The sequence below is a fragment of the Rattus rattus genome, chromosome 1 (assembly GCF_011064425.1).
Source record: "Rattus rattus isolate New Zealand chromosome 1, Rrattus_CSIRO_v1, whole genome shotgun sequence".
Classification (NCBI taxonomy): domain Eukaryota; kingdom Metazoa; phylum Chordata; class Mammalia; order Rodentia; family Muridae; genus Rattus; species Rattus rattus.
In genome coordinates, this window is record NC_046154.1 from 46,220,379 (window position 1) to 46,236,134 (window position 15,756).

The 15,756-nt window shown below is 45.4% G+C and overlaps 1 protein-coding gene across 3 annotated transcripts in view; it reads left to right on the forward strand.

The window, feature by feature from the left end:
* The window catches only part of Zfyve9 (zinc finger FYVE-type containing 9), a 155,035-nt gene extending 142,918 nt beyond the window's left edge, over positions 1–12,117 (forward strand). For all 3 annotated transcript variants that reach the window (XM_032900566.1, XM_032900575.1, XM_032900583.1), the window contains 4 exons: positions 3,010–3,172; positions 5,847–5,952; positions 9,121–9,297; positions 11,559–12,117. In XM_032900566.1, coding sequence (XP_032756457.1) covers positions 3,010–3,172; positions 5,847–5,952; positions 9,121–9,297; positions 11,559–11,720 — 608 coding nt within the window. In that variant the 3' untranslated portion in view covers positions 11,721–12,117. The remainder of the gene's footprint in view (positions 1–3,009; positions 3,173–5,846; positions 5,953–9,120; positions 9,298–11,558) is intronic.
* The last annotated feature ends 3,639 nt before the right edge of the window (positions 12,118–15,756 follow it).

A 15,756-nucleotide genomic window follows, 5' to 3' on the forward strand; every position in this document is an offset into this window, starting at 1 on the left:
CTTACTGGTTGTAACATAACAAGCGGGGGAAACTGAACAAGATGAAACTGCAGGTCTCCTGTACTTTTCAGGTTGGCTTTGAAGTCACTGTGCAGCCAAGGATGACCTTGGACCTATGTGTGGTCGTATGGTCTCCCTGTCTCTGCCTTCCGAGTGCTGGGATTACAAGTGCTCGCCAGCAGCATGCCCAGTGTGAGAGCTTCTGAATGGCGTCTGTGAGACTGTTAGAGAGCTGTGTAGTGTGTAGTCACTTTGCTGCTTCCACGCATCTCTCAGGGGAGGCACAGCATGAGCCCAGCTCTGCTGCTGTAAGGTATTGCAGGTCTCCAGCTCAGGGGAAGTCTCAGATTTTATTATTATTTTTAATTTTCGTTATTTTTTAAAAATTATTTCTTTTACATGTGTAGGTGTTTTACCTGTGTGTATGTATGTGTGCCACATGCATGCCTAGGGCCCAAAGACTTCATAGGAAAGTGATAGGTTTCCTGGATCTGGGGTTTCAGATGGCTGTGAACCACTCTGTGGGTACTGGGGATTGAACCCGGCTCCTCTGGAAGAGAGGGAAGTGTGCTTAACCACTGAGCCACTCTCCAGCGCTGTCATTGTCTTTTGAGATAAGGTTGTACTGTGTAGTTCAGGCAAGCCTGGAACTTGCTATGTAACACACTTTGACTTGAGCTCAGAGTCCTCAGTCCTTAGAATCTCAGATGCTGGGCTCACAGGAGTGTGCCACCATGCTTGGCTGACATGTTTGTTTACACAGCTTTCTCCAAGGCTCATCTAAAAACATCCCTGGGCTGTGAGGTGGCTCAGTGGTAAAGACCTGCCATTGAGCCTGATGCCCAGAGACTCACATGGTGTAAGGAGAAAGAACTGACTCCTGGAGTTGCCCTCTGACCCCAGGAACACTGTCATCTACATATATCCTCAAACAAATAAATGTAATTAATAACATTCTTATTTTAAAACTATTTTTAAAATTTATTGGTTGATAATTCCATGCACATATCTAAAATATATCTTGAACATATCCACTGCCCACTCTTTCCAGACTCCTCCCCCAGCGTCAGTTGTCTGAGACAAGGTATCGTGTAGCTCAGGCCAGCCTTGCGTTCAGTGTGCAACAGAAAATCCTGAAATCCTGATCCTCCTGTCTTTGTTTCCTAAGTAAAATCATTCCTTTTTGAAAGATGGTTTCCAATAGGCATCCCCAAATAATTTTACGTGTATTTATACATACTGGCTTTGATCTTTTTTGGTAAGTTTAGTAAAACAGTGAGTGAAGTGACGCATATTTTACAACCAGATCTCACAATTCCAACTCTACAGTGAATGATTAGAAATTGTTGGGGACGGAGTTGGAGAGGACATGTCACTGTAGGTCCAGGAGATCCTGTGCCTCTGTTTACTGTGGGCGCCTGGAGTCATAGTTACATGCATAGTACCCACCCAACACATGCATGCACATGTACACACATATAATTATGCATGCACACACAGAGTACACATCCGACACATAACAGCATGCACACTCAACACACATAATTTTAAAATTTTTTAAATCTTAAAAAAAAAAAAAAAGAAGAGGAAAGAAATTGTTGGGCCAGTGAGTGGGCTCAGTAGGCAAGTGACACCTGCACAGGCCTAACGGCCTGAGTTTAAACCCTGGAACCCATGGCAGAGAGAACAAACGTTCTCAGATTGTTCTCTGCTTGTCACATGAGTGCTGTTGCACACACTTGCCTGCACTCGAACATGCATGTATCATATACACACGATAGAAATAAGTCTTTTAAAGGAAATTGCTGGAGAGCTGTCTCGGCAGTTCAGAGCACTGCCTGTTTTTGCAGAGGACCCATGGTCTGGTCTTAGCCCTCTAGAGGCCATTCTTAGTCAAGCCACCACATTTAGCTCATTTCCAGCATGGTGAGAAGATGGAGGTGGGCAGGCTTGGGGCTGAGAGTTTGCACACCGATCAGCAAGCAGACGAGACAGAGAGACAGAGGGACAAAGACTGGGCCTGGCATGGGCTTTGAAACCTCAGAGTCCACTCCTAGTGATGCATTTTCCCCAATGAGGACACACCTGTTAATCATTAAAACAGTTCATCATGGGGGCTGGAGAGATGGCTCAGTGGTTAAGAGCACTGACTGCTCTTCCAGAGGTCCTGAGTTCAATTCCCAGCAACCACATGATGACTCACAACCATCTGTAATGAGATCTGATGCACTCTTCTGTTGTGTCTGAAGTCAGGGACAGTGTACTCACATACATAAAAAATAAATTCTAAAATATATATATACTTTTTAAAAAGCTGGTTTATCAGTAAGGGACTAGCATGCAAACATATGAGCCAGGGGGGCCGTTTTCATCCAAATCACCACAGTCATTTCCGTTTGTTGGTTTTGATCTGTTTATTTTTGATAAAGTAGCTCATTATGTAGCCCTAGCTAGCCCAGAACTCTTTATGTATGTAGGCTGGGCTAGCTTCAAAGTAGATTCTCCTGCTTTATAACCTAAATACTGATATTAAAGGTCTGTACCACTAAACCTAGTCAAACTTTGTTTTATTTTATTTTTGTTTATTTTATTTAGTAATTTTAAGACAAACACTTATAGGACAGCCATATACCAGGGAGAAGTTAAGAGAGATTTAGAAGCCAATACATACAGTCAGGGTGGTAACTGCAAGAAGGCAAACAGTAATAAAATACTCTATGAGGCTAAAGAGTAGCTCTGTGGTCATGTGTAAGTTTTCCCTCTCAGTAATCTCAGAAGAAACGCGGAATGGGGTCTAAAAAGAAGCCAGCATTCTAACCTGGAGTGAACCCCCATTTGCCCCCATAGCTCCTTCAGTTAGAGTTGCAGCTCAAAACTGTGTCTGTTGGCTGTCAGAGCTTACGTTTAGTATCAGAGACTCTGCTAGACGCTAGGCACTGTGTCTCAGCCATCTCCTTCCCTGGCTTTGCACTGTTCCCACCTGGATTACCTTCATGCTGATACTCTTAGATGGCGTTATGGTCCAGATCACTGCAGAGAACATGGATTCCTTGAGGCAGGCACTGCGGGAGATGAAGGACTTTACCATCACTTGTGGGAAGGCGGATGCAGAGGACCCCCAGGAACAGATCCACATCCAGTGGGTGGACGACGACAAGACAGTTAACAAAGGGTAAGTGTAACCCTCAGAGCCTCTAGGAGTCAACTCCAGGCTTTGTCTGCTGTGCACACCGCTGCTTCAGAGTTTGACTAAATGCCTGGCAATGAAAGAGGAGTGTAAAACACAACATTTGTAATTTCTGGGGTTTTAGTTTAATTTCTTTTTCTTTTCTTTTCTTTTTTTAAATTAATGTATTTTATTTATATGAATACATTGTAGCTGTCTTCAGACACACCAGAAGAGGTCCCATTACAGATGGTTGTGAGCTACCATGTGGTTGCTGGAAACCTAATTCAGGACCTGGAAGAGCAGTCAGTGCTCTTAACCACTGAGCCATCTCTCCAGCCATAGCTTAATTTCTTTTAAAAAAAATATTTATTTTTAATATTGTAAACAGTTATGTGTTTGTGTGGGGCACTGTACACATGACTGTGGGTGCCCACGGACACACCACCCCAGATCCTCTGGATGTGGGATTACAGTGGTTGGGCCCCCCCTGTCCTGAATACCAGGAACCACACCGGGTTCTCAGCAAGTGCACACTTCTAGCCTCTGAGCCACTGAGCCAGCCCCGCCCTGATCTGTGAAGGATTCGCTCTGTGTATTTTGAGGGAAATCTGAGGTAGTGAGACACAGCAGGTCTTCTAGAGTTGCCTGAATGAGCTGTGGCCTTTTGGGTATCAAGCATCTTTGCTAATGCATTCCGTTTGAATAAGTCAGCACCATAAAAGACTTAGCAAGACTACTTAAAGCTGTCTTCTTGGGCTTTAAACCCAAATTCTCCCTGGCTCATGGCAACTCCATGCTAATGTTTCACACCAAGACCTCAGATTCATCTTTGATACTTTTCTTTCTTTCATAACCCACAATTAACCTAACGGCAAATCCTGTTTGCCCTAATTCAGGATACATCCCAAACGACAGTGGCTTTCACCACCCAGACTGCCACCATATCAGCATTTGAAAAGCACCTTCCCCAGTTCAGATCACCTCAGTCTGGACAACTGCAATAGCCCCTGATGCTTCCCTGGTTTCTGGTTTCTTTCTCTCACTCTGGTCAGCTTCTAGTCTCTCCTAACACAGCTGCCAGCATGTCACTCTGCTGTTCAAACAGCCAATGGTATCTAGTGTCTTTCAAGATTTAAAGTCATGTGTTACTTCTAAGGACCTACATTTCTTGCTGTTCTGAGACAGAGTCTTACTCTGTAGCCCAAACTGGTGGAATTCTCTATGGCGTCTAGGCTGAACTCCAACCAACAGCCGCCTTCCTGCTCTGCTCCTCCCCAGTGCTCAGCAAGACATGGCTGCTTACTTGAGCAGAGCTGTGCTCCTGCCCCAGACCTCCGCCCATGCCGCCCTCTTCCTCAGGATGCCTGCCCTGGATCAGTGCACCGTCCTCTTCACACAGTTCCCAGTGCCAGTCTGTGAGGGCCAATAGCTCTGGCCATCGTCCATTCTAACTCTGTTGACATTTCTCTCTTCATATACAGCAAAACTTCTGCTATTTCTTGTTCCCATTCCCCAATTTAGATTTCTCTTTTAAAATGTTTTCAACATTTATTTGGGGGATGAGAGGAGCTTGCTCCCCAGTAGGTAACAATTTTGTGCAGTTTTCCTTCACCTTTATGTAGGTTTTGGGGACCAAACTCTTAAGTGGCCAGACCTGCATACAAGTACCTTTACCTGCTGAGCCATCTTGCTAGCCCCTGATTTAACTCTGGATGTGTGGAGAATTAAGAACAGGACCTGGCATGCTGGTACATGCCTTTAATCCCAGCACTCAGGAGGCAAAGGCAGGTGGGCCTCTGAGAATGAGGCCAGCCAGGGCTACACAGTGAGATCCTGTCTTGAACAAACAAAAGAATCAAGAACACAAGATAGGTTTAAATATTGCTGAGAGGAGTGTAGAATCTTTGTAGCAATCAGTGTATGTTGTTTTTGTGGAGTAAATGTGTACCTCCACATGTTTAATTACCTGTTATGTTTTTAAGGGAGAACTAGCTGCCAACACTAATTCTGTTTAGGAATCTAAGAGTAATAAAATTGCACTGAAGAGAATGTATGATTACAGACATTGGTCTCTTTCACCCCGGCTCTCCAGCTTGCTCTCTCTGTCTCTGTCTCTGTCTCTGTCTCTCTCTCTCTCATTCGTTCGTTCATTCATTCATTCATTCATTCTTTCAATGATGTCATTAGTGGAGAATGAACTTGAGTTCCTCTGCTTTGTAATTAGCCCTCTTATCACTGAGCCAAATACCCGGCCTTAAATAGTTCTTAACAGATTCTCATTAAATTCCCTAAAGTTCAAAGGAATGGTCAGTATCTGAAATACAGCACCCAAGGATGGCATGTTGGACTCCTTCCCTCAGACTCACGCTCTAAGGCAGGTATGCAAAGAGGAGCATGGTGAGCATTGCTCTAGGGTCAGGGCACAGTGGGGAGCCAGGCTGGGTCATGGAGCCATGTGTGTATTACAGGAAGAAGTGCTGGAAGAAGAGCAGGGTGACTGAGCAGCCTGCTCCATTACAGGAAACTGAAAATGGGTTCCTGCAAGGTGTCTGCCTTTGCTCTGTGTGGATAGTCCTTTCCACCAGCATTCTGTGTCTTGCCATGATATGCCGCAGATGTCTTCAGCAAGGCACCCCAAAATGTGACATGATATCTCCTTCCCTTTTCTCTGTTGTAGTGTGGTGAGTCCTATAGATGGGAAGTCCATGGAATCTATAACAAATGTGAAAATATTCCATGGGTCAGAGTATAAAGCCAATGGAAAAGTCATCAGATGGACAGAGGTAAGGAAATGTCCTGCTCTCAGCGTAGCCTTTGCTAAGCCAAAAGCCCATCCGGTGCTGATTCAGAAGGAGAACTAAGGCAGCAAGATGGGTCAGTAGGTAAAGGAGTCTCCAACAGCCTGGAGATCTAAATTGAGTCCTTGGGACCCACATGGTGGAAGAAAAGAAGCAACTTTCATAACTCGACTTCTTAATTCCTCACACTCTACTTGGCACTTGTGTGACAAATACTCGTTAAAATAAATATAAAAATGTTTAAAGAAAATTTTCTCTTTGATGAAAAAAAATCTTTTCATCTATCTATTCTGTTTAACTCCCTCTGATCTGCCTTAGCTGACTGGGAAAGAAAGTTCAAAACTGCAGCCTGCTGCACTCTGCTGTGTCTAATGTACTCATTTTCGTGCATTTACTTTGCAGTGGAAGTAAGGTGTGCCTCTGAGTGGAGCTCACTTTCTGTGCTCCGTTCATCAGGAAGCCAAGGATGCCATACTCTACTTACTCATAGCCAAATCTCCCTTGCCTCACTTGGTCTTTAAGTGATGGCCAAGTCACGCAAGATTTGTCAAAGTTAGAGGCAAACAAGCAATGCAAGTTCCCAATTCCAAGTCAGATCTTGCCAGCTCTTAAGCTGCTGACCAGCTGTGCCTGCGCGCACCCGTAATCCCAGTCCTTGGGAGGATGAGGCAGGGAGATCACAGATTTGAGGCTGATCAGTCTGCTAACATCCTGCATCAGCTAAGTTTTTTAAAAGTCTTACAACACAATCCCTACCCTAAGGCTTGGGAAAGTCTCAGAAGAAGGGCAGAAATATTTAAAGAGTCAGAGGACCAGCACTTCTTGTTTGTGACAGGGAAGCTTTGTCTGTGGGATTTTAACAACCTGGGTTAAGCAAGACCCATGTGATGACAGCATCAGTTGGCACGACAAAGTAGACAGGGAAATTTTACAAGGTGGTCCCAGACAAAGAGCTGTAGGCAGTTAATGCTGCTAAGTGAGGGAGACTCCATCTCCTCCAGGGACCAGAGCCCCTTCTAGGTGAGGCAGTTTCAGGTTGTCAGCCCTAAGCACATGTGAGCAGCTGGAAATGGACTCAGCAGGGTGTGTGTGTGTGTGTGTGTGTGTGTGTGTGTGTGTGTGTGTGTGTGTGTGTGTGTGTGTGTGTGTGTGTGTGTGTGTGTGCATGTGTGTGTGTGTGTGTGTGTGTGTGTGTGTGTGTGTGTGTGTGTGTGTGTGCGTGTGTGCGTGTGTGTGTGTGTGTCTGTGTGTCTGTGTCTGTGTGTGTATATGTATGTGTTAGGGGGGCAGGTCCTGGAGTCCTGGAGTAAATGCTTTGCCATGGAGCTACATGTCCAGCCACCATATATTTAGCATGGCCCCCTTTGGACCAGCATACTGGAATTGGTATATAACAATGTGTAAACATTGTATATTTATACTTATTTTTATTTTAGATTTTGTCTTTATGTTGTTTATTCTTTTTATCATCCAGAGAAGACAAGCTGATGCTTTCTGTATGCACAGAGGCAGAGTAGACATTATGGAATCTTTTGAAAACCAGACATAGTGATACATGCCTGTAATGGCAGTACTCAGGAGGCAGAGACATGAAGATTGTTGCCAGTTGACGGCCAGTCTAACCCTGACAGAGTGTGGGGGCGTGCTCCAGGCCAGCCAGGGCTACACAGAGGGATGAAGGAGAGAGGAGGGAAAGCAGGTCTGTTGAGAATCATCACAGCCTGTGAGCTGTGAGCTGTGAGCTGGCTCATGGCAGAATTCGATAAACCCTGACAATCTGAGCTTGATTTCCAGAATGCTTGAAAAGATGGAAGGAAGGACTGACTCCACAGGACACCATGTACAGTCACAGGAGTCACCATCAGAAACATCATCTTGTTGGAAACACACTTTCGTTGGCCTATAGCTCAGCAATTCATCTAGACAGTGAGCCCCAAGGGTCCTCCTGTCCCCACCTCCCTAGCACTGGGATTGCAAGTGCGTATCACCACGCTCTACATTCTGGGTTTTCAAGACAGGTTTTCTCTGTATAGCCTTGGCTCTCCTGGTAGTTATTCCTGTAAACCAGGCTACCCTTAAATTCAAAGATCCACCAGCCTATGTCTCCCAAGTACTGGCAATAAAGCCCTGTACCACTGCCTCCAGGGAACCAAACTCAGGCCTTCATTATATGAGGCAAGAACTTTACCAAGCCCAGAAAATGTTAAGTCCCTTGAAAGCTGGCCTGGTAGTATGACTGACCCCTGTAGAGTCAGTCATACAGTAAGGTCATACTCTAGAGGGTAGTCACAGCGATGGCCTGTTTCTGTCTCCTAAGTGCTAGGATTGAAAGTATGTACCACCATGCCCAGCTTGTCTGGTTTTTCCTTTTGACACTAGGTCTTAGGTATGTAGTACTGGCTGGCCTGGAACTCAGAGGTTTCCTACTGGAGGCCTTTTCAGTGCTAGGACTAAAGCTCTGCCCTATGCCCAGACACTGCACTCTCTTTATACACTTGAATCATCTGAGGAGCTGGATTCCCCAGTCTACAGTGACTTCTTTTAGACTCTTACATCACCTCCTAAGAAATTGCCACATGCTGCATTGCCCTTTAGAGCACACTTCACTTGCACATGGTGGCCCAAGGCTGTGACCCCAGCACTTGGAATTGGGAAGATCAGGACCTTGATGACATGATAAGCTTGGACAACATGAAGCCCTGTCTCAAAAAACAGAAGAGCGTACAGTATAAAATGGGAGCCTTTTAGGTTCTGCAAAGAAAGTGTCACGGCACAGTTGGCAAAGAGCAGACAGGTGCTGCTGCTAGCGTGTGGGTGCAGAGACTGGCAAGCAGGGGTTGTCTTTGGTGCTACACTGTCCCTTTTAGATCTTATGTCTGTACATGTGGTGGCAGGCCCACCTATCATGGCACGTCTAATGTCTATCATGGTCAGAAGCCAGCTTTATGGACTAGGCTCTTTCTACCTTCACATGGGCTCCACGGCTGTCTCTCCAGCCCTCAGGCAGTACTTTTCCTGGCCCCAAGGACTCTATTGTTGCTCTTCCCATGAGGTCGCCTTGTGCTGCTCACAGAGCGGGATGCTCAGACACAGGGGTTGCTCTGCTTGCTCACATCTGGGCAGCAGCTGAAAAGCCTCTTTGTTTGTGGACAGGTGTTCTTCCTAGAGAACGAGGACCACCGTACCTGCCTGAGTGACCCTGCAGATCACAGCAGACTGACCGAGCACGTCGCCAAGGCATTCTGCCTGGCCCTCTGCCCCCACCTGAAGCTTTTAAAAGAAGACGGAATGACAAAACTGGGACTCCGTGTGACGCTTGACTCAGATCAGGTAAGATACATTTTGGGCAGCTATTGTTGCATCTTGAGAAGTGTCTGTTTTATTTGTTATTTTATCTGACTTTTCCTGAGTCCTCTAGATGCTGCATCCTCGCCTGGTCTCCAGCTGTGTCACACTCAGCCGCATGCATCCCAAGGCATATCTTCTTTCTTACCGTAGGGTATGGGAGAGGCTGTGACGTGACACCTGAGACGAGCATGTGCCACCCTTAAATTCCCCATTCCCAACTGTGAGGTCCTGTTTGTGATACAGCCCCTTAGGGACAGGTTGCAGGTGTCCCCGATATTGCCTTTCTTACTCAGCTGGACCAAGCCCCTGCTGACTGGCAGCTGCAGTGGCCACTGCCTAGTAAGTTTTCTTGCTACCAGGATTTCCGTTTAGTGAGTAGTTTGAGCTATCTCCCCAACAATTTTCCTGTCACTGGACTTGACAGGTTTTTGCTTGTTTTGCTTTTGGTTTTTTGGGGGGTTTTTTTTGTTTTGTTTTTTTGTTTTTTGTTTTTGTTTTTTTTGTTTTGTTTTTGAGACTGGATCACACTATGTTGTCATGGCTGGCCTTGAACCCACAGAGATCCATCTGCCTTCTGAGTGCTGAGTTGAAAAGTGTGTGCCACCATGCCTGACTTGATGTTTTTATGTGCTTTTTGTATTAACAATCCAGTCCTCACCTCCTGACCCCCAGTTCCTTCTTCCTAGTGTCTGTGTCTGCCTGCCTGCCTGCCTGCCTGCCTGCCTCCTCCTTCCTTCCCTCCTTCATTCACTCCTCCCCCCTCTCTCTCTCTCTCTCTCTCTCTCTCTCTCTCTTGTTCCACTGGTCCTGCATGGGATGCTTGCAGTTTGCCAGCTCAGTCTTCACCCTCTGTCCTTAGTGCTGAATCATTGGAAATGGGCGTGGGAGGCTGGAGAGAGGGCTGTGGTGTAAGTACCGTGGCTCAGTTCCCAGCACCTACGTGGTGGTTTACAGCCATCCTTAACTCCAGTTCTAGGGGCTCTGACCACCTCTTCTGGCCTCCTTTGGGCACCAGGCACATACATGAGGCATATTCATACATGCAGACAAAACAGTCACATACACATTTAAAAAAATACAATAATAAGTTTATTTTTAAAGAAGAAATGAACGTGGGCTCTTGGGTCGATATCCCTCTGAGCAGTAATTAATTCTGCCACAGACACACTTCTTTCCTGAGTAAAATTTCCTTGGGGAAATCTGGCTTTTCGTTGCAGAATTTAATCAAATAGCTGATCAGGGCAGGGTGAGCGGTTCTGCGTCTGGCTTCGTTTCCTCACTAGGCATCATCAGCTCGTCTTTACTTTCACTTACGGTCTTGTCCTAAGCTGCAAGGGGCTTATCTATGGCTGGGGCTGTAGCTCACCTAGCATGCATGACGCCCCAGAATTGACCTCAGCACCACATAAACTGAGCATAGTGTTAGTATTTCAGAGGTGGAGACTGAAGGAACAAAACCTTAGGATCATCTTTGACTACCACATAGTCTGAGTTATATGAGACCCTGTCACAGGATAGCAACAACAAAACAAACAATAAAGCAACAGTAACAAAAACCAAGCTGGCAAAATGGCTCAGTGGGTAAAGGTCTCTTGCTGTCAAGCTTGACAACCTGAGGTCAGTCCCCACAGCCCATGTACTCAAGAGAGAACTGACTCCTAAGATTGTCCTGTGATCTCCACATGCATGTCGTGGCACATGTACTACCCACCATACATGCACACACCCACACCCACACCCACACATAAAATGCAGGTTAGAAAAAGCAAGTCTGTCTGAAGCCATGCTTCCATCTCACAGCACTGAGAGCATGCGGAGAGAGGCTCCCTCACAGGAACTATGGGTAGCAAGCATTTTTCTGCTAGATTTGCGACCCTCTCGAGGGAAAGGCCCTTTATTTTTTAATTTGTTTTCAGTTGCTCAAAATATGGTGCCCTGACGACTGCATGGGCTGAAGTTAATCTTTGTTATGTTTCTCTCTTTAACTTCACAACCAGAGCCTGAACTATCATCTGACCCACCATTTTTCTTCCCAGGAAATAGACATTAAGGGACCAGCCAAAAGTCTCACTGCTATCAAGTGGCCAGGGTGGATGGTAGATGATGATAAGCAATAAAAAGACGAGAAAGAATGTGTGTGCTCTGGCATTGTCTATCTCATGGCAAAGGATGTGCTATTTTCCGCTTGGCCTCTGCAGAGTTCCCTTGCCTGGTGACCTGTCATGCCTTTGTCTCTGTGGTAGGTTGGCTATCAAGCAGGGAGCAATGGACAGCCCCTCCCCTCGCAGTACATGAAGGATCTGGACAGTGCCTTGGTGCCTGTCATCCATGGAGGAGCCTGCCAGCTCAGCGAGGGCCCGGTCGGCATCGAGCTCATCTTTTACATCCTGGAGAACATCGCGTAGATGGCACTCCGTCTGTTCTGTTCAGACCTGCAGCAGCAGTCATATCCAAACCATTTGCACTTTAAAACTGGAAGATTAAGCTTTTGTTAACACTGTCAGGAGGGAGGGTATGGAGTGGGAGTAGGACTTAGGGGAAAAGGGGTGGGGAGGGTGGTTGGGGGACAGATGATCCATGATTCTAAGTCTTCTATGCATTCTCCAAGAAGACCCGGGCAGCTTCCTACTACACAACAGATATGCTATCTTTGCAGCTAACTCCCTTCTGTTACTGTCTAGACAAGAATTCTGCTCCTCTCTTACGATGACTTCCGGTCATGTGCTCAGATGAATGCTCATATGGGTACAGCCATCACCAAGGTCACGGTGGGGGAGAAAGGAAATAAACAATGAATCATCACTTTTGCACTTTCTGTACAGAGTTGACAAATAACGAATGCCATGCTGATGGTCCTGGTTACATCCCAGAGTTGATCAAGGAGATTCATGTTTATTTGTTCAGATTACTAATTGAATCAAACCAAAGGGGTTCGGGTCTGTTTGCCACCGGAGGGCATTTGGAAAGAGAATCTGAGTGACAGCTAGCCAAGGACACCCAGGGCATTTTTATTTACTGTACAACAGAAGTATTTTTAAAGAACTTTTACTAAGAAATCTCTTAGAACTCCAGGAAAATTATACCTATTTAAAAAAAGTGTCCTCTTTTCTACAGCCCCGTGTACACACACTCACACACTAACAACTTTGCCCATTTGGTTTGTCAGTGCTTATCTTTCCCCTCCTCTATAAAACTGAGGTATTTCAGACTAAGGTGCATACAACACAGCCCCTGAGCCCTTTACAGTAGACGTTTATTCCTTGCCCAAACAGGACTAAAGTCAAGGTCACAGTGTCTGGAAGCTCTAACCTCACTCCTGCTAGAACCTTTGAGAGCCATTCTTCAACAGAGAACTTCCAGGCTAGGGTCAGATGCTGCACATAGCTTTAGGCTTGGCTTCCTCTCCTTGTGCCATGGATATTGTTTTGTGAGTACAGGCCCTCACATTTGTTTGGTTTTAGCAGAAAATACCTCATTTGAGTTTGCATTCTTGGCCAGAATCCCTTGATACCCATCTGCCTTTCAGAGACAGTGGCAGCTCTCATCACTGTTCAGCACGTCTAGCGTCCCTGTGCGTTTACCCCTTAGTGGTAACTGATATATGCAGAGCACTTTCCATCTATGCAAATACCCTGCTCCCCAAAGTTCCCCTTAGGTCAGCACCACGGATGTTTCAGCCTGCACTGACCTTTTCCTAGGACTGCTGTAAGGTAGCTTTTTAGTTCCGGCATGCCCTTTCTTTACCAGCTGGGTTTAATAATCTCAAAACAAGCAAGCCCATCCTTCCCTCTTTGTCCTGTTATTCGTGTGATCTTCATGTTGGTCCTGTGGAGTTCTCCTGTCTTCGTCTTCTACTCAGGTGGTCTCATCTTCGGTTGAGTTGAACATCTTCAAGCTGGCTCATGCACCCTTTCCGTGACATCCTTAGGTTTAATCCTTCTGTCTAGCCTAACAAGAAACTCCAGGCAAACCTTGCACCCCTGCTCCAAGCTTGGAATCACTCTATCTCCAAGCAGCCCTTTAACTGGAGTACGGGAAACAAAGGTCTGGTTCACTGAAGACATATGTGATACTGATTTTTTTTGAGACGGGGTTTCTTTGCATAGTCTTGGGTGTCCTGGACTGGCTGGCCTTGAACTCACAAGCGATCTGCCTGCCTCTGCTTCTGCCTCCCAAGTATTGGGATTAAAGTTGTGTGCCATCATGCTCACTTTGTACATTCTGGGTTTGTTAAATTTATTTTGATCACAGTGCAAATGCATTTCTCTACTTAGTTTGTAATATCCTGCTTGAGGGCAACTGATACTGGTGTCAGTGGAGGCTGGGGTCACACAGGATTTAGTCCCTCTATAGCAAAAGCAATTTACTCACAATACCCCCTAGGTTCAGATGCAGGCCTGTAGGATAGTGATAGGCTGCCGCCACCCCTCTTCTACAGTGAGGGCTGAGCTGGCCCTTGACTTTAGACATGTTTGGGGAAGCAACTGTTTGTAAATTTCCAAAGGCCTGGCTTGGAGAGTGTGTGTTTGTCCCTCTTGTGGGTGAGGGTTAACACTGTGTATTCACTCTCCAAAGGTCCAAAGGTGCTGATGAAAGTCGCAGAGACCCAGGACCTGGACCTTTCTCTTACACTTTGTACAAAGCCTCAGAGGTGCCCTTTCACAAGCACAGCACTAACTTGTTAGAACAGAGCTCTAGAACCATCCTAAAGCCTATACAACAGGAGCACCTGAGAGGCGTGGTTGGTGTTAATATTGAGCTTAGGCTGAAGATCCTTCCAAAAGTGGGCAGCTAACTGTACCTTGTTGGACATGGGTCTTGCAGAACATGCAAGGGGTTTAGTCTTCTCATAAAGGAACAAACTTGAGCCATACAGACAGGTCCATTCTTAACTCACAAAATATCCTTTATGCATAATAAAACCATCCTGGGGAATTGTCACCAAGGATAGTCAATTTTTCTCTTTTTAGCTTTTGTTTTATAATGTGCACTGAAATTTCTGAAGTGAAACGCTTATGCGTCACATTCCTCATTCGGCAAGGTTTTCTAGATTTAAACCTAAAAGATAAATAGAGCTTCTACGCTTAAGAGCAGAATTGCATCTTGGTAACTTAATGTTTTTAAAAATTTGTTGTATGTTCACCAAGTTTATTTGTAAGCGTATATTGTGTAATGTATTTCCTGGTGTTTTCAGGTGGGCCCTCATGTAGCCCCCACTGGCCTTGCACTCAGACTAGTCAAAGACCACCTTCAATTCCTGATTCTCCTGCCTCTGCCTTCCAAGTGCTGTATTACAGGAATATGCTACTATACCTAGTATTCTTTTTTTTAACCAACTTTCTCAATACCTCCTGCTCTCAAGGTGGCAGAATGGGGGGACTGTCTAAGTTCCCATTTCTGTCTTCTCCATCTACACCAGGTCCTACTGGTGGGCCCCAAGTTTCAATTAAATTTCTTTATGGCCATCTGAAAGATAATTATGCATTTAACGTATCTTTTTAAAATTTATTTTAAATATTCAAGTACACTGTTCCGCTCTTCAAATACACCAGAAGAGGGAATCAGCCACCATGTGGTTGCTGGGAATTGAACTCAGGACCTCTGGAAGAGCTCCCCAAATTTAATGTATTTCTAACAAGTAATCTGCTCAGCATTGAGTCTAGAAATAGCCGTTTGTGACAGTGGCTTTTATTTTACTAATGCTAAAATTAAATAACAGTAATGGGATTTTTAAGAGTCTTATTCACAGGACTAAGGAATAGAAGATTGCTGATGTCCATCTTAGAGGCCAGAGAAGGAAAAAATTAGAACTAGAGCAGGTACATGCTTCCTGTTTGCCAGCCCCAGCCAGTTTGTTTCATACAACAGCTGACCTCACTTAGTGCAAAGATCGTTTAAGAAATGCCACAAACACCCGTGGGGGGAAACCTAAATAACTAGGAGAGGGACCATACAGGTTTTAGAGTGGTGCTACGTAAGAGAAAAACCACAAATCTTTGCCTCCCATGAGCAAAATTTCCTGACTCTAAAACGAATTCTGTATTGTTTAGTTCGGTATGTCAAGTTGACATGCAGTGCAATATTTAAAAAAGGATTTCCGTTGTGGCTGGTTCTCTTGTTATTTGTGAATAATGTTTGGTGACTGTGGATGACCAAATCTTACAAAATGAGGCTTTATGCTGGCCCCTCCCCCAACCATGCATTCCTTGGCTACAACAAAGACCGTTAAGAAACTCAGACTCCATGTGCAGTGGGTGGCTCTGTCGGGCCTCCCTCAGCCTTGAGGTTGTTTTTCAGTAAGCAGAACAATAAAGTGGACTGAAAGGGTGAATTGTAAAGGGAAATCCTTGAAGTCAAAGAACACTAGAATGTTTCTAGCAGAGGGGCAAAATGAGAAATGCTAGGTCTAACTGGGATCTTTGAGAATAACCCCAGGGATTC